Source organism: Leopardus geoffroyi, chromosome D1 (genome assembly GCF_018350155.1).
Source record: "Leopardus geoffroyi isolate Oge1 chromosome D1, O.geoffroyi_Oge1_pat1.0, whole genome shotgun sequence".
NCBI lineage: Eukaryota > Metazoa > Chordata > Mammalia > Carnivora > Felidae > Leopardus > Leopardus geoffroyi.
In genome coordinates this window covers 18,058,143-18,076,340 of record NC_059329.1, presented here as the reverse complement: position 1 = coordinate 18,076,340, position 18,198 = coordinate 18,058,143, and the positions used below count along the sequence as shown (strand labels likewise).

General features: G+C 47.9%; 1 protein-coding gene across 4 annotated transcripts in view; it reads right to left on the bottom strand.

The window, feature by feature from the left end:
* Positions 1-18,198, bottom strand: part of GRIK4 (glutamate ionotropic receptor kainate type subunit 4) — a 431,410-nt gene that overhangs the window by 132,748 nt on the left and 280,464 nt on the right. For all 4 annotated transcript variants that reach the window (XM_045483193.1, XM_045483194.1, XM_045483196.1 and 1 more), the window contains 2 exons: positions 17,243-17,421; positions 12,892-12,945 (listed from right to left, as the gene is read on the bottom strand). In XM_045483193.1, coding sequence (XP_045339149.1) covers positions 12,892-12,945; positions 17,243-17,421 — 233 coding nt within the window. The remainder of the gene's footprint in view (positions 1-12,891; positions 12,946-17,242; positions 17,422-18,198) is intronic.

Sequence of the window (18,198 nt, the reverse complement as noted above, 5' to 3'; positions counted from 1 at the left end):
CGATAAGGAATGGGGCAGAATCATTCGTCCATCGGATACTTACTAGTAGCTGGCTTCATGAGCACATCAGGGCCATCCCACTATGGGACCGGCCCAATCTCCCTACTTTTCCCCAGGCAGCCCTGGCTTCACTTCTCTCCTTAGGTCAGCGGGGGGGGGGGGGGGGGGGGACATCACCTTGCAGGGGGACAACTGTTGACAGCTATCCACGTGAGCCTCAAGTGTCTCAGGCATGTGTGACAAGCTACGTCCACACTCGAGGTGTTAACTCGGGTCCACTTGGGACTCAACCTCCCCTCTCTGCCCGCCTTATACAGGACAGCAAAGCTGGCTGCCTGTGTGAGGAATGAAGGCTCTGAAAGGTTCTCCCCACCCCAAAATACCTTCCTCACCAACTTCACAATTTTCCACATTATCTGCTTCCTTGGTTAAGGCCTTGGTTAAAAAGCAAATGTTGTCTAAAGCATTAAACTGTGTGTATCCTTCATTTAGATAGAACGTCCTGCCCATCCCCCTTCACCACCTGGCTAATCCCCAGAGATTCTTTAAAGGCCCCTGGGGTGCAGCCTCCTCCAGGAAGCTTTCCCTGAACCTGTCAGGCTAGGCCAAGGGCGCCTTGTTTGATGGTCCCATAACGCCCTGGGAATATCTTCCTCACTTTATTTAACTGTTAACTTACAATAATTTACTTGGGTTTATCTCCCCATCTAGTGTGACCCCCTTGACGACGGAACTTTATTCATTGTTGCATCCCTGACACAGTGAGTCCTCCGTCAGTGCTGATCCAGTGAACGTGTGGGCCTGTGGGCCGGGGGACCTCCGGTCCCCACTCCTGGCTCTCACTAGGAGAGCTCAGGTGAGTCATAACTCCCTCCTCAGTTATGTCCCCAACTGTGAAATGACAAGATTTAGCTAGATGCTCTCAAAGGTCCCCAAATTCGATGCTATCCTCATCCATTACCATGTTGGCACAAACTGAGTTTTGAGACTGGGGAGGCCCGTCATCCATTGGGGAAGCAGGCTGGGGACAGGATGGCTACTTCTGGGCAAGGGTAAGTAAGAGAGCCGCACAGCTCAAGAGTCAGGGGTGCTCGGTCCCACTGTGGGGACCTGGCCTGTGGAGGCCACGGGAGAGATATGCAAGGCGGACAGAGACACTGAAAAGCCGTGTGGAGGAAAATCACCTACTTCATGTGGTAAACATGCTGGCCAGGAGAAGTCACTCAGCCATTATCATATAAATGGAGTCCAATTCATGAAGTCAACAGCATTTCAGAGTCGAGAGATCTCTGGAGACCCTCTAGTTTATTGCCAGGGGAGGAAGGACTTGTTCAAGGGTACACGCAGGGTCAGTTGGTGGGACGGCCAAGACAAGATCCTGGGCCTGCCAATGCCAACACCAATGCTAAAAAGTCCATCAACTCTGCGGGGCAGATGGGACGTCATCTGACCCAAACCTGGCTTTGCTGGCTCTGGTTCCATCTGTCTCCACCCCACTCCCTCGTTCCAGCCGCATTGCTGCCACCACACCCTTGCTCAGACTCATGCCTTACCTCTGCCTACGTATCCCTCAGCCATTCTCATTTCTCACCATCCTTTAAAACACGATGAAAGGAAGCCATATCTGTAAACCTTTCTTCACGCTCCCGAAGAAGCACCAAATGCTCCTTCCTCTGGCCTTCCATACCTCGCATTTACAAACAGAGCTCTTCAAGCCCCACCACACGGCTGCTTGGATTCCCCAGCATACAGTAGGCACTTAATAAATCTCTGCCGAATAAGTATAGTCGATTTTAGCATTTTCCAAAGGTAAGTTGCTAAATCACGCCTGACTAACCACTTTATAATCCTATAACTCGGGCCAAGGGGCTTCCAGCAGTCAGCCACAGTCTCCCCAAGTGCAACTGCAACGAGTAATTCTTCAGTCAATACCTCCTAAATCTCCTTCCAATTCCCCCTGCCATTCCTCTTTCTGAATACACCCCCTCCGTACCAGCGACCTAGCTCAGAGCGCAGGCACAGGGGGGTCAGCAGCCAGAGAGCACAATTTTGGAGTTAAGAGCTTCTCCTTAAGATGCTGGCATACCCATGTGTGTGCCCAGGAGACATTCGATACTGCCAGACCCGCTACGTCATAGGGTTGGCCTTGGATGGGGGTGGTACCATGGAGGTTCAGACAGACACATGGGGAGCTTCCACTCCATTACTCTTTTCCTAGTTACACTAAAAACATATTTATTCACCAAAGTGTACTGTATTATGCAGGGTAGTTCTTCTAGAAGGCTCAATAAAGGTGAAATATGTAGATTGACTTAATAATTTTACAATGAACTACGCTTTAGAATCAATTGCTCTGCCACTAGAAAGTTGTCTGGCTGATGGATTGTTAGCTGCTGGCTAGCTCTGTGTGTGCATGTGTGTGTGCAGGAGTGTGCACCTGTATGGTGTGTGCTTTTGGTAAAAGACTAAGATACGGAAGACGTTTGAGCACCGTGGGAACTGTCATTCTAACTAGGTGAGAAGCCAATTGTGAAATGTTTCTGATATTAGCTCTGATAAAACTAGAGGCAATAAATTGGGAAACTGAGGTTTAAGGATGGACATACCCAACAGAGAAGCGGGAAAGAAGGAAGGGAAGGGAATGATGTTTACTGGCAGCCCGCTGAGGAGTTCCACGTCCTTCACAAATATGTTCTGTGAACAGAACACAGGGTGCTGGGAAGGTATCGGGAGACCCCCCCTGAGGAAGTAAGATCTGAAAACAGACAGGGAGGGTTGGCTCACCAAAGCAAGGATCGGAAGGGACGGACGGTGAGCACTTCCTCTCGAATCAATGGTTTTCTTCTTCCCTGTCTGCCCTGGCTCCCCTTTCTGTAATCATTACAGCAATTCCAATTCCTTAATCTCTCTGATAGACCTTTAGAAGAATAAACATAGGCTTGGTCTGCTTGACAGTAAAAATGAACTTGGAGGAGAAAAACTGGCTGCGTATATTCTTTCTGCCCAAACAAGACAGAGACAGGGGCTTAGAAGGGTTATTCCTTGCAAGGACTCATTGGGACCTGGCTACTCTTTGGGAAGCTGAGGAGCTGTTGGTGGAACAGAAACTGCTCTCGTGGGCCATGCGGGCCCTCCAAGTTCATGGTCATTCTCCCTCACCTCCAGGAAACATTCTCAATCTGAGGGTGCTGTGATGTGGAATGCCCCTGGCAGGGTGTAGGATAAAACAAGTTCAGAGCTGGAAAGACCCCGAGAGATCACCTAATACAACTTCATCATTAAAAAAAAAATGTTTTTTAATGTTTGTTTGTTTACTTATTTATGTTGAGAGACAGACAGACAGAGCGTGAGTGGGGAAGGGGCAGAGAGAGAGGGAGACACAGAATCCGAAGCAGGCTCCAGGCTCCCAGCTGTCAGCACAGAGCCCGACGTGGGGCTTGAACCTACCAACTGTGAGGTCATGACCTGAGCCGAAGTTGGCCGCTCAACCACGGAGCCACCCAGGTGCCCACAACCTCATCATTTTATAGATGAGGAAATGAAGCCCGATGGGGGCACAAATGTGATAGAATGAAGTGGTTAAGAGCTAGAACCACCTGGGATCATGACCTGGCTCCACTACCTTGAGTTTTAGGAGCCTCTGCTAGCTCATCCCTAAAATGGGAATAAAGTGGTGCCTTCCGCTTGAATGGTCTTGAGGTTTACGTGAGAGAATAACTGAGAAGCACTAACGACAGAGCCTTGAGTGTGGAAGGTATTCACTAAGTCAACCATCATTACTGCTGTGTCACTCAGCTAGTTCACAGCAGGGCTATAACTAGAAGTCATAAGTGCTTCTCTGGCCTGTCCTCTATCTGACGAGGGCTCCTGCCGCTGCAAACCCTCCCCATGTCTCCCAACATGGCACGGCCAGCACCCAGCCCCTTCTCTCTAGATTCCCCAAGGGAAGAACTCTGCGGTGGCCGTGGCCTCTCTCTACACCCCACAAATGGCAGTCTGTCCTCCAGCACAATGGTGGGACCAGGAGCACCAAGGTGTAGGCCCGGCCTGGGGCACCACAGTGCATCGGTGATCATGGCACCCAGCTAGCCATGCCACCGACACCTGCCAGCTCAGGGCCCAATTATTTCCTGCCTTTCACTGACATTTCACCACTCGTGACCCTTAACCTTAACTCTCTACGCTTCTCCCCAGAGGCTGCAGCTCCTTCCTTTGGCACCGGGCCCATCTGTAGTCTCTGGCAACAGATTAGGGTGATTTTATCTTTTCCATTAGGCGGTGATTGCAAATCTCCCTGGGTTCATTAGTAGCTGGTAATCCCTCCAGATTTATTAGCTCAAACTGTGCCTCCTCCTTCACCTTCTCTCTTCAGACGGCATCTCTGCTGTCTCAGCGGCCAACTGGGCTTTGCCCAAAGGCCCTTAATTCCTCGCGTCCTCTGTCCGAATTTCCATCAGTCTTGCCGAACAGTGGTTCCTCTGCCAAAGCCCGAGGCCGAGTGGAGGACAGAGACTCCTTCCAGACTCCAGAGGGGAACGAGCTCGGCGAATCCGTAACAGTCCTGAGCGTGCCCCCACCTGGAGGTGCCAGACGGGACCACCATCCTGGACACGCACTCCAGGGGCCGACCCTTTTAGTTCTAAGGGAGCTGACACCCTTATGACTAGGTGCTGGTCAGACTTCCACGTGCACGATCAGTTGTCCCGTAAACAGACTTGCCAGGGCTTCGCACGCTAATCGTTTTTCCAGCACACGTGAAAGAGATGTGTGACAATGATTAGTAATTTAATAATGTGGCGGTGTGGCTAACGGATCACCAAACCCATTTCCTCATCTGCTTGGGTGCACAGTACCCTGCTGGCAGGTAGGCAGGTAGGTGCAGGCATGTGACTGGGTGCTAGCCAATGGAATCATGAGGAGAAATACTGTGTGTTGCGCTCACAGCCTCCTGTGTCTGATCCGCCATGTTTTTCTCCCATTCCGGGCCACCAGGAGGACATTTTTACAAGCCGGAAGAAGCCTAGGCCCTCAAACAACATTATGGAAGGCTGCCCACTTATCAGGAACACCCTCTGGGGGCTTGAGTTGAATGAGAACTATAGTTCCGTTGTGTAAAGCCAGGAGATTTAAGGGTTTATCTGTTATGGCAGTTGGTATGACCTACCAGATGCAAAGTGTTATCAATAGCTGATTTTTAATCTCACCCGAAATTTTTGAGACGGATATTATTATTCCCGCTGTACACATGAAGAAACTGAGGTCCCCAAGAGCTTCAGGGGGCACACAGCCAGGAAGCTCCTGACCTGGGGGTTTTCACCAGTTCTGACTGGGTTCTTAACACACTGGCTACTTTCTCTCCTCACAAAGCTTCTTAATCAGTAGGACTCTCAACTTCAGCCATTCTTCAACAAAGAAGCCTTGCTTCTTTTGATTTGCAAACTCCAGAGAGAAATAAGAAACACATCTGACCACTTCACACCCATGAGGATGGTGATTATTAAAAAGTAAGTAAGTAAGTAAGTAAGTGAGTAAGTAAGTAAATAAATAAATAAATAAATAACAAGTGTTGGTAAGGATGTGGAGGAACTGGAACTCTCACACATTGCTGGTAGGGATGAAAAATGGTGCAGCCACTCTGGAAAATATTTGGGGGGCTCCTCAAAAATGAAGCATCGAATTTCCATTTGATCTGGCAATTCCATTCCTCGGCTTATACCCAACACGACTGAATGCGGGGACTCAAACAGATATTTATATACTCACGTTCATAGCAGTATTATCTCCAACAGCCAGAAAATTGAGGAACCCCAGTATCGGCTGATGGATGAATGGATAAACAGAATGGTCTACACGTACAATGGAACGTTATTCAGTCTTAAAAAGGAAGGAAATTCTGACACATGAATGAACCTTGAAGATGTTACACCAAGTGAAGTAAGTCATACACAAAAGGACAAATATTGTATAATTCCACTTGGAGAGGTACTTAGAACAGGCACATTCATAGCAACAGAAAGAACAATGGTTGCCAGTGGTCAGGGCAGGGTGGTGGGGGGAAGAAAGGATGGGGAGTCATTGTTCAGTAGGTGTGTGAACTTTCAGTTCAGGAAGCTGAAAATAGTTCTGGAGACAGATAGTGACGACGTCAATGTGAGTGTACTTATTTCTACTGACTGTTACACTTAAAAGGGGCTAAAATGGTAAATTTTATGTTTTGTGTATTTTCCCACATAAAAAAAAGTAAAAAAAAATAAAGCTGTGATGCCTGCCATAACATGGATGAACCTAGAAAACAGTGTGCTGGTGAAATGAGCCAGACACAAAAGGACAAATATTGTATGATTCCACTTTGTATGAAATATCGAGGAAAGGCTAAGGCACAGAGACAGAGAACCTGTAAGAGGTTACTCGGGGCTCGGGGGAGGGGGATGAAAAGTTACTACATAATGGGTACAGAGTTCCTGTCTGGGCTGATAAAAAAAAAAAGTTTTAGAAACAGTGATGATGGTTGTATGACATTGTGAATGTAATTAATGCCAAGTAATTTTCTTGTTTGCCCTGCTCTGTTCCCTGTTTGGGTCTGGACTCTCACCCTCCCTTTGGTCTACCTGCCAGGACTTGCTTCCTTCTGGTTCCCGTCCTGATCTCTGGCCAAATGAACATCCTGGCTCGTAGTTTTCCATTAAAGTTTTAAAGTTATGAAGTTACCACTCCTCTGCCCTGGGCTCCCACGTTAGCCAGGTACCTGCAGAGGCCTGTTCCCACCTGTTCATTAGAGATTTGCTTTGTTGGGACTACATCCCGACCCATCAGAACCAGAACCAGGGCAAGAAGCTGTTTCACCAAACCTCTGACCCCAGTACAAACTATCCCAAATCTCACTCTGAAATAGATGTGTAAGTAAAAGCCCTGGACATCTGTTTTGCTGTTTGCTACAACTGTGTGCCTCTAACATCTATAAATTTCCCACCAATGACACCCTCCTCTGTTCAGGAGAGAGTCTGTCCCTATACTCTGGTCTCTCCCCTCTCGCTGAAGTGTCTCTCTCGTTGCCTGACATCTCACTGTCACTCCTTCACTGAGCCTCGGCCTCTGCTATAGCACCAGACCTGGCTCTTCCCTGGACCTGTCCAGGCCTCCCTGGCTCTGTCCATGGTAGCTGCATGGTCCTCCTGGCCAGCTAGCTCTGGCTCACTTCCTTCCCTGTGTCAGTCACCCCTGGCCCCCAAAGCTCGGGACTGGCACACTCACTCGCCTGCTGCTCAGACCCCGACAGAGGGAAAAAACGGCTTTCTATAGGGTCAACTAAATTGATGGTTTAGAAGTTTGATTCATGATGGATATTTTTCTCCCAGCTCTTATGATGGGTAATCAACTGATCAAATCTAGAGCAGTCAATCGAATTCATTTATTACAGATGCCCTAAATCAACCAGCCTTCTTTTTTTAAATTAAAACAAATTTTAATTTTCATTTATTTTTTCATGGAAATGTAGTTGACATATAGTATTACATTAGTTTCAAGTGTATAGCACAGTGATTTGACAATAATATATTTTATGAAATGCTCACCACGAGAAGGGTAGTCACCATCTGTCACCATAAAAAGTTATTATAATATTATTGACTATATTCCCCATGCTGTACTTTTCATCCCTATGATGTAAATTTTTTTTGTAACTGGAAGTTTGTACCTCTTAATCCCCTTCACACATTTCACCCATCCCCCCACCCTTGTCTCCTCTGGCAACCATGAGTTTCTGCTCTATATCTGAGTCTCTGTTTTTGTTGCTGTTGATTTGTTTTTTAGATTCCACATATGAATAAAATCATATAGTATTTGTTTCTGTCTGACTTATTTCACTTAGCATCATAGCCTCTAGGCCTATCTGTGTTCTCACAAATGGCAAGACCTCATCATTTTTATGGCTGAGTAATATTCCATCACTCTCTCTCTCTCTCTCTCTCTCTCTCACACACACACACACACACACACACATACACAATCTTCTTTATCTATCCATCGATGGACACTGGGTTACTTCCATATCTTAGCTGTTGGGAATAATGCTGCAATAAACACAGAGGGTGTGTATATCTTTTTGAACTGGAGTTTTCACTTTTGTTGGGTAAATATGGACAGAAGTGGAATTATTGCACCATACGGTATTTAGATAGGCAACAGACACATGAAAAGATGCTCAATCATCACTGATCACCAGGGAAATGTGAAAGCAGAACCACAATGAGGTACCAACTCACACCTGTCAGAATGGCTAGAAACAAAAAAAGATAAGAATAAGTGGTGGTGAGGATATGGAGAAATTGGAACCCTCACGCACTGTTGGCGGGGACGTAACTGGTGTAGCCATCTGGACAACAGTATGGCAGTTCCTCAAAAAACTAAAAACAGAAGTATCCATCAGCCTTCTTAATGCCTAGAAGGGAATGAAGTATGACAACCTGATCAATTACTCAGTAATTACCAACACAAACAAACCCTACTCTGGTCAGTTCAGCCATGTATAGTAACTAACCTAGTTCTATTCATTCCTTGGAAATAAATAAGATGGCATTACGGGAGTCACTATTACAGGCCACTAGAGGCTGGGTAGCAGATAAGTATCTCCTGTTCTTTTTAACACATGGGAAGCACAAATAGGACTTCTAAAAATAATACCTTCTCTTTACGAAACTTGTATTGTGAGGCGGTTGCTATGTGGTTATCATCTCCAGAGGCAGGTATTATGAGCGTCCACTTACCGATGAGGTGTCTGAGGCTCAGAAAGGTTAAGTTGCCTGCACAGGATCACACAGCCGGTAGCTGGTCAAACTAGAGTGCTAAATCACATCTGCCTAACGTCAAGGCCCATGCGTTTCCAGCTCATGGTGGTAGCTTTCAAAAAGCTAATCTGAGCACCTGCTGCATCACTGTGGCAGAATTCAGAGAGCTGGGCCATGAAGGTTATCCCCGAGGAATTCAGAGAAGGAATATATAAGTATTAAAGTCCAGGCGGCATGTGTATGTGGGGGAAAGGGATGTGAGAAACATGGAGGGAACTCATTCCCTCTGTACAAAGCCCCTCCCTCTCTGTTCCAAGGCTTCAACTGCAACTAGGCAGGAAGAATGGACTTACAAATAGTTTCTTTACTCTTAATAGGGGCCTGTCCTTTCTAGAAAGCCAAAGCACTAACGAGAGGCTTCCAGAATATTCTCCCACTGATTCTTGCAATGGCTCTGCTCCTATTTTCTTGAATGTTATTCAGCCATCATCATTCATACAGATATAATTTTTTTTTAATTTTTCCTTGCAAACTTACAAACTGTGTGAGTCCTGTTAATTCCAGGTTCAAAGAACTCTCTGACTGAGGCCTGTTCCCAGAGCTCATCACATTCAGTTTCGGGCCCCCCGAAGAAAAGAAAGCTCTTTGAAAGCTGCAAGTATCACAGTGTTATATATAAAACAAATACAATGCCTTAAAAACACACAGTACTTTTCAATTTACAATGCAGTTTTGACTTATCCTCACAACAAACTTGTGAGGTTTTATCATCCCCATTTTTTTTTTTACAAAGGAGAAAACGGGCTCAGAGAGTCAGCGTGACTCCCCCCCAAAGCCACACAGCGTATAAAGCAGAGTGGGGCACAGACCTGGGTCTCCTGACTTCACAGGCCTGTGCTTTTTTTCCACTAGATAAATTGTCACACTCATTATTATCAGTCCTGAAAAGAGGCAGTTGGCAGTACATAGCGTGGGTGACGCGTTCTTAAAAATCTCCAAGCCAAGCAACTCCACCTTGTTCTGGTGACTGTCCTGGGAACTCATATTCCAAATGACTGGCCTCCCTCCATCTGCTAAGTCACGGCTATGACTTGCTACTTAACTTTGTCCTCCTTTGCTGACGTGGCTGCCTAATGTGGGGGGCACCCCTGGCTGGGGTGCACGAGGCAGCCCCTGGCTCGCCTCTTCCCTCTTCTTCCCTCCACTTCCCAGCTCCCCAGACGGAACCTGATTGTACGTTCATCTCCCTTTACTCTGCTGCCAACTTCCCCAGGCTCCCCCAGATGCCTCCTTACTTTAAGCAAATGCTTCTGCATTGCTCTGGGAATAGTCTAATCCTTTTCTCCCATTTTACATGTTAATGCCGTGATTTACAGCAGCAGTGCTGGATAGGAAAAAAATAAATAAGCAAACAAAGAAATTCTTTCTGTTCTACATTTTGCCCGGTAGTCACTGGGAGGGGGCATGAGAGGGACTGGGGTGCTGGTCGTGTTTTAATGCTGGATCTGGGTGCTGCTTACACAGGTGCACTCACCTGAAAAACATTCACTAATCTGTGCACCTGTGATTCGTGTGGTCTTCCATACGTATGCTAGGACTCCATTAAAAATTCCAACCACAGGGGGCGCCTGGGTGACTCTGCCAGTTAAGCGTCCAACTTTGGTTTTGGTCAAGATCTTGTGGTTCGAGAGTTCGAGCCCTGCGTCAGGCCCTGCGCTGACAGCTCAGAGCCTGGAGCCTGTTTCGGATTCTGAGTCTCTGTCTCTCTGTCTGTCCCTCCCCCACTGTGCTCTCTCTTTAAATAAAGAATTAAGCATTGAAAAAAAAAATTCCAACAACCGAGTAGGCAGTTTGGTGGGGGTGGTGAACTGGGAAACGCTGAATGGCTTTCTGGCAAGCCTGTGTTGAGGGAGTCCCTATACCAGAAAAGAAGCCATACTCGATTCCTCCAAAATGTCTCGACTCTGAGAGCAAAGGCCTCAGCATGCTTCAGGGATAGCAATTCCACAGCAGCCCCGAGAAAGGGCTCTTCATAAGAACCTACATACAGCTGGAAAAGAATACAGATCACAGAGTCCCAGCCTGTCTCTGTGAGCAGGCATCTCCTCAACCGTGCAGGACATTTCAGGAAAGCAGGTCCCTAAATCCAGGAGGGACACTGCACGATCCCCTAGACCGCCCATCACATATGTTGGCTGAGAAGGTTGTAACTTCTCCAGAGCCTTTTTCACTTTAAGATTTAAGAGTCAAACCTGTAGATGTCGTGTTCTGCTCCCTAACCTAGCAGGGATCTTAAAATTCATTGACATCTGCCTTAAATCCTCTCAATAAGTAACTTTCAAGGATGGATGTAAATAGATAAACGAACAGTAATTAGCTAACATGCCCATCCTGGAGCAGGCAGTAAGTCTGAAGTGACTCACTGTTTCCTGGACTTGCCATGTCCTTTCAAATCTCCAGAGATGTGGATATGCTGTTTCTTAGGCAGAATACTCTTCCTTTTTTAATCTAGAAAAAACCCTTAACCCCCTTTAAGGCATAGCCTAAAGGCCTCTTCTTCGGTGAAGCATTTCCTGCCTGCCCCACATTGAGCAAGTGGTCCCTGTTCCAGGATCTAGAGTGCTTTGTCTACACATCTACTAGAAGTTACCCCTTTGCACTGCAGTAGGTACTTTGAGTTTTCCCAAGGCAGGCTTGGTTTCTTATTCTCGTTTTCCTCCCTAATGCCTGGCCCGGTCCCTGTTACATAAGAGGTGGTCAAAAGCACGTCTGCATGAAGGGGCCACCGAGTTAAGTGATCTCGATATCCACGCATTTATAAAAAAAAATTAAACCTCTTTTCTGAATGATTGTTTATGACAGCTCTGTTTGTAACAGTCAGAAAGTGGAAACGACCAAAATGTCTCTCAGTAGGTGGATGGTTAAGCAAACGGTGGTACGTCTACACCGAGAAATACGATTCAGCAATAAAAAGGAACAAAGTATTGATTCATGCAACTTGGATGGTCTCAAGGGCATCACACTGAGTGAAAAAGGTCATACACTGCATGATTCCATTTATGTGACACTCTCGAAATTATAGAAGTGTAGAAATGGAGAACAGATTAGGGGTTGTGAAGGGTTAGAGATGGTGGGAGGGAGGGTGGCAGGTGAGACAAAATGGCGGCATGAGGGAAATCTTTGGGTGATGAGATGGGGTCGTTTTGGTTACAGTGGGATTTACATATATCTACACAGGTTTGATAGAGTGGATATTTTGATATCCTGGTTTTGATAATCATACCGCAATTAGTCAGATGTAACTAAATGGAGGAAACTCAGTCGAAGGTACATGGTACCTCTCTGTACTATCTTTGCAACTCCTGTGAATCTATAATCATTTCAAAGTAAAGTTATAACATTTTTTAAAAAACCAGTTCTCTGAGGTTCCTTCTACTGAGTGTCCATCCTTCACCACAACCTTGCATATTTCTTAGTATTTTACAGTTTCAAAACGCCTCCGTGTAGATTAAATCATGCAACTCTATGACATATCTGTTCCTATCCCCATTTTACAGATAAGGAAACCAACGCTCCATGCTTGTTGAAGAGCACACAGTGTGTGGCAAAGCTGGCTCTCCAACCTGACTCAATAAAATTTCTATAGACCTGTTTCCTCATCTGCAAAGTAAGGGGATTCGGCAAAGGCAGCCTCTGTAGGTGCCTCCGGTTCTAACCTCGTACGATGTGTACTTTTGTGGCCCGGCTGTCCTACCTCTGAGTTAGCATTAAGGGTCTGACAATCCATGGTTGGACTGCAGGCCAGTAACTGGACCTACAGAGAAGACACATCCATCAGAGGACTCAGTGCTAGGTAGCTGGTGGCATTTGGATGGAGGCATTAGACTCCCCCAATTCCCACCCTCCCAAGGCTAAGAGTTGTTGAAACGAGAATCCCAGTAGCTCCTGGACTTCCATGTTTCTAGAATGCCCTGCCTCTCTGGTTGGCTTCTGTTCCTCTGCTTTAATTTCCCCCACTCCCCATCTCCTGGGCTTCATTCCGTCACACCCCGCTGACTCTAATTATTGATACTCTGTGCCAAGGAGGTGAGCTGTGGAAATGTCTTACCAGATTAGTGAAGATGTATGTGTAATAGGCCGACACCATCCCGAGTTCAGCTGCCTGCAAAGGGAAGAGAAGGAGATTAGAGAGAAAACAAAAACCCACTAGAAGTGAATGAGCAGTAAGGGCTCCAAGTGTCCGCCATTTGTCTGACCCCCTTCCCTTCGGTTCTTACATTGCCCTTGACTTGGAGGATGACTTGGTGGAGGGTCTCTCCCCTGCCACCCTGCTCTCCACCCCTGCAGTGACACTCCTAGCAGCTGATGTTCTCATGCACAACACATTCCCACGGATATAACCAGATATTATGGAAACCAAAATGACTTTAAGGGAAATGAAGCAAATAATAAAACAGACTAAAATAATTATCTCCCAAACTATTAGCAATAACAATGGCTAACACGTACCCACTCCTTAGTATGGGCCAAGCACTAGAAAGCATTTCGCTTGGGTTCAGTCGATGAGGTAGGCACTATGACTCCTCCCCCGCCCCCCACGTTGACAGCCGGGGACATCAAAACACCAAAGGGCTACGGAACTGGTACGAGATCATACATCTCACAAGTGGAAAAAGATGAAATTAAAGCCAGGCAGCCTAATTTCAGTCCTTTTAACCAAACTATACTCTCCCCCAGAGGACCGTGATATTGATGGAGGTACTGACAACTCTCAGGGGCCGAGGCAGAGTCAGGAGAGTCTGTGGGTTGTAGGCGATTCCCAAATTAACTCAACCCGACAAATGCGAGCGAGCCAGGCTCCTAAGAGTCTTTGAATCTGCAGTAATGTAGGAAACAAGTGAATCATTTGCAAACTTTGGTCCTTTATTAGTAGTAAGGAACAAGCTGCTTGTGACATGCCTCACCCTTGATCAGAGCACACCCGCGTGTCATCGTCCCAGAGTTGGGAGGCTGCGACTCCAGAACAGCCTCCCTTTTGTCTGATCTTTGTAGCCATCACAGGTCCCCCACACCAACCTCCCCCGTCAGTGTGCCCGGCTTTGAGCATGACAGGTGCCACAGAAGCCGACAAGTAGATCAGGTAAATAATGAGCCCGGCTCTCCCCAGGGTCCTCATGCCTTCTGACAGTCAGATTTTCATCATGTATCTTGCAGCCCCAGGGCCACTGGGAAACCGCTTCTGTCGTGACTATGGAGGTGCGTGAGGGGAAAACAAGGGCCAGGGTGATTACATTTTCCTCTTACAAAGTGTTTTTCTCTTGAGGAACTCCGGTAACTTTGTGAGCGTTCTTATAGGAGCCCCCACAGACTCCTTTAAGAGCAGGCTGGAGTCCTTCTATTGCCACGATTCCACTGGAGACCGAAGTACAGAAGGGCTCTATGCCAGGGCAAGACGGTGCTGGGGTCGGTCACATGGGGCTTGAGGCCTTGCTTCCTCCTCAACTTCCAAGAGGCTGGTATGGCCTGATGCCCATCCCCCCCCCCCCCAACAGTCCATATAAAAGTGTCGTTGCCGGTTCATCACTGCCTAGATGGGTGGGAGCCCCCTGGTTGCAGGGATGGGCAGGGGACGGGGAGGGGGCACCGTCAGATAGTTAAAACCCATTTGTGAAGTCTGCTACCCAAAGATAAAAGACAAGAGATCCTTGGTTTTTAAGACCTGAATTCTGGGTAAACACGAAGTTTGTTGCCGGAACAGCTGCTCAATAAAGGAGGGGATTACTCTGCAAATCCTTCTGAAATCGAGAGACAGCAAGCAGAGTGTTGCCAAGCTCCAGGGCCAGGCTTGCATGTGCACACCGAGCCTTCTGGAAGCTCCCTGTGCTCTCTGCTCACACTGCTTCCCACACTGAATCCATCATCCTTCCTGGAGCCCCACCCCCCCAGCCCCCAGGGCTGTACTATAACCCTGGAGAGGAGCTGCCTGCAGCCCCAGCCCAGACCCAATGCAGGGCATCCCTGCTGGGGGCACTAGGAAGTCAAACGGAAACAAAGGGAACTGGTTTCTGAAGCCTCGCTCGTCATTGATGGGCTTGGTTCTAAGGTCACAAGGGCTGAGGGCAACAAGTGGTCCCAGGAAAGCCTGCCACTGGTCACCCAGCAGAACCCTTTGCCAATAATCGTCATTACGGGGAGAGTTTTCTTCAAAAGCACAGCCATTGAAAAAAAAAAGTGTTGTTAATGAAAATACCCAGTATTGGCAAGGGTGCCATAAGATACCTATACACTTATGGGAGTATAAATTGTTATGGCCTTTTTAAAAGGCAATCTGGCAAATCATATCAAAACCCTTAAAAGCATGCATATCTTTAACTTGGTAATTTCACTTCTGGAAATTTATGCTAAGAAAATATTCGTGAATGTGCATAAAGATTTATGTACAAAGATGCACATCCCACATTGTTTATTACAGCAAAAGATTGAAAACAACCTGTATCTCCAACAATAAAGGGATGGTTAAATAAATTATGGTATGCCCGCATGATAAGAAATGATGTGCCATTAAAACATTTGCAGACAAATACGTAACGACACAAAGCAAATCGCATGGCATATCATTGAGCGGGGAAAAAAGCAGGTTACAGAAGTACATGGGCCGTGTGACGATCATTTTGAAAACAAACAAATGTGTCTACAAAGGTAGATAGGATAGACCACAAAATTTCACAGTAGCTGTCTCTGGGTGACGGAATGTCTTAACTTTTCCATGTGTCCCTGTAAGATTTTTCTATCAGACCTCAAAGTCAAGGCTTCAAGAAAGAAAGAAGAAGCTATGATGATTTCTATTTGCTTCTATGTGCTTTTCTGTACTTTCTAAAATTTCAACGATAGACATATTATTAAAAAATAAGAGCCCGATCACGCATGCTGGGAGCCATAAAGCATTCCGGAGGTTATTACACTATTATTATAAGGGATGCCCCCAAAAGGCTTCAGCCTGGAGGCTGTCCAGGGATGGGCTCTGGCTACTGCAGTGGGGACTGTGCATTGTCCTGACTGCCCTCTGCAAGGGAGGGGACAATTATCTTACTCCCTGCCCCCAGCTTCCCCTAAAACCTAGAGGATTTTTTCCATCCTTGATAACTTCATTGATCATCGGCCCAGACATAAGAAAAGAAATACAGAAAAAAATTCTGTTTGAGTGTGTGTGTGTGTGTGCATGTGTGCGTGTGTGTGTGTGTATGTATGTGTGAGAGTTGGAGTATGTGCTCCCAGACAGACGTGGGTTTGGAGCTGTGCAAAATTACTATAGCAACGGGCTGAAGGGACAGCCCTCAGTACTCAGAGAACTCATTCAAATCTCTTATTAACTCTGAGACCAAAACTAGCTGAGGAGGGGTGGGTAGGAGAGGGAGAGGGGGAAGGGGAGGAAGAGACAATCAGCTGAGTGTCTGGCGGGCTCCTCACAGCTTGGCAGAGGTTAACAAGGAGCCTCGCTCCCCCAGTGGAAGATGGCAGGTTGAGTTTAAATGTGCAATTAGAGCGGCACTGGAAGAGGCCAGTGTGCCTGGGGGAGCTGCTGGGAGCCACAGGGGAGCCTGCAGCAGGGTCTGTCTGTCTGGGGTTACATGGCTAGCCCAGCCACCAGCCCAGGAACTGGTGGCAGAGGACTCTGAGGCTGCCCAGATGTTTCCAGCTGTTCCCCGGGCACCTGACTTCTCTCTTGGTCTTCCTCTGTCGCTCTCTCGTTCTCAGATGGGCCTCACTCTCAGAGCTCCAGTTTCTCTTACTGTGAGTTCTGATCCAGGGACTGCCACCCTGCCCCTTGTATTCTGAGGAGGGGTAGGTAGAAGAAACTGCTGATTAGCTGTCAGAGACAACGGGTACCGGCCCGGCTCTGCTCCTCACTGGTGGAGCCTCGGACAAAGCCGTTCCTCTCCCAGAGACTCAGTGTCTTCATCTGTCGAGGGAAGACAGGATACCGGCCCCACATAGTCATCGAGAGGATTATGCTGGGATATTACACAGCAGCAGTCTGCAAACTAGTACACCGTACGGGGATTACAGAGGACAGTACACACTCACGGGACTGCCCAGCTTGTCAAAATATGGAAATACTTTTGAACCACTTGGCACATAGCCTCTGCCCCAAGTGCCCTGCCCCCACTGCCCCGGCCCCTCCCAGGAACCCACCAACCCTGGCAGGGTCTTAGCTGGGGGCTGCCCGCCCGGCTGCACCAGGAGTTAATGCTTTTATAACATCATCCTCATTCTGCTTTTTCTTTCAGCTTGCAGGAGCCATCCATTGCAAGTGAAGCACAGAGAAGTCTGCCAGGGTTCGGAGGCCATGACCCAGGGGGAACACCCAAGGCAAAGAGGGAGCAGGGCACCAGCTCAGGAGGAGAGAGGGAGGAGGGAGAAGGATGCTCCCCGCCCACCGCACCCGGCCCGGCTCCCACCTTCAGGAGGATGGTGTGGGACATGGAGGCGTTGGCATGGATGATGATGGTGGCTGTCTTGTCGTCCCGGATCTCCTTGAGGAGCGGGGTGGGGTCCCGGGTGTCATCCAGCATCCGGACGGAGAGTGTGTCCTTGGAGATAAGGAATTGCCGCAGCAGCCTCTCCAGGTTTAAAAGGCCTGGAGGGGAGAGAGGATGAAGCCCCTGAGGGTCCGCCGTGCTGCCTGGGGAGACACTGGAGCAAAAGCGAGACAAGCAAAGACCGGGGCTGGAGGCGGGGTCGTGGGTCCGGCCCTACTGCCGGTGCTGAGCAGGTGTCTCAACCTCTGTGGGCTTCCACAGTCCCTTCTAAAGTAAAAAGAATGCTCCCGAGCCCCTATGGCCTCCCCCAAAGCCCTCAGCAAGGCTCTTGTAAAGAGAGACGGAGGTCCCTCGAGTGGGTTGAGGGTCCACTCTCCTTCCCACAGCGCTCGGGAGCGGCCAAGACCAGGGTTCAGAGACCAGCAGGCTTGGTTTCTCCCCCTCACTTGGCCACCCACTCATGAAGTGACCTTTTCATGTGGCCGGGGCTCTTGGCCTCAGTTTCCTCATCTGAAAAACGAAAGGAACAGCAGCCGGCTCCCAGGACGGTGGCGAGGACTAACTGAGATAATCTGTAAAGTGCTTAGGCCCACGCCTCACCCATCATGAACGCCCATGGATGTTCACAGATGTTCCATCTAGCCCTACAAGAGCCCAGCCTTTGTTTTCATGTAGATGTGGGGGAGCCGTTTCCTCAAGATCACAAGGCCCAGTTAACAGGCCTAACAAAACCCTTTGAATTCCTCAGAGCAGGGTGGCTGCATTAAGACCAGGTATCATTACGATGATAAGAGGACAGGCTTTGAACTGCATTCCAGAGCGCAATAACGTGGGCCCAGAACAAAGCGAAAATATGGGATTGTGAGCGAAGGACT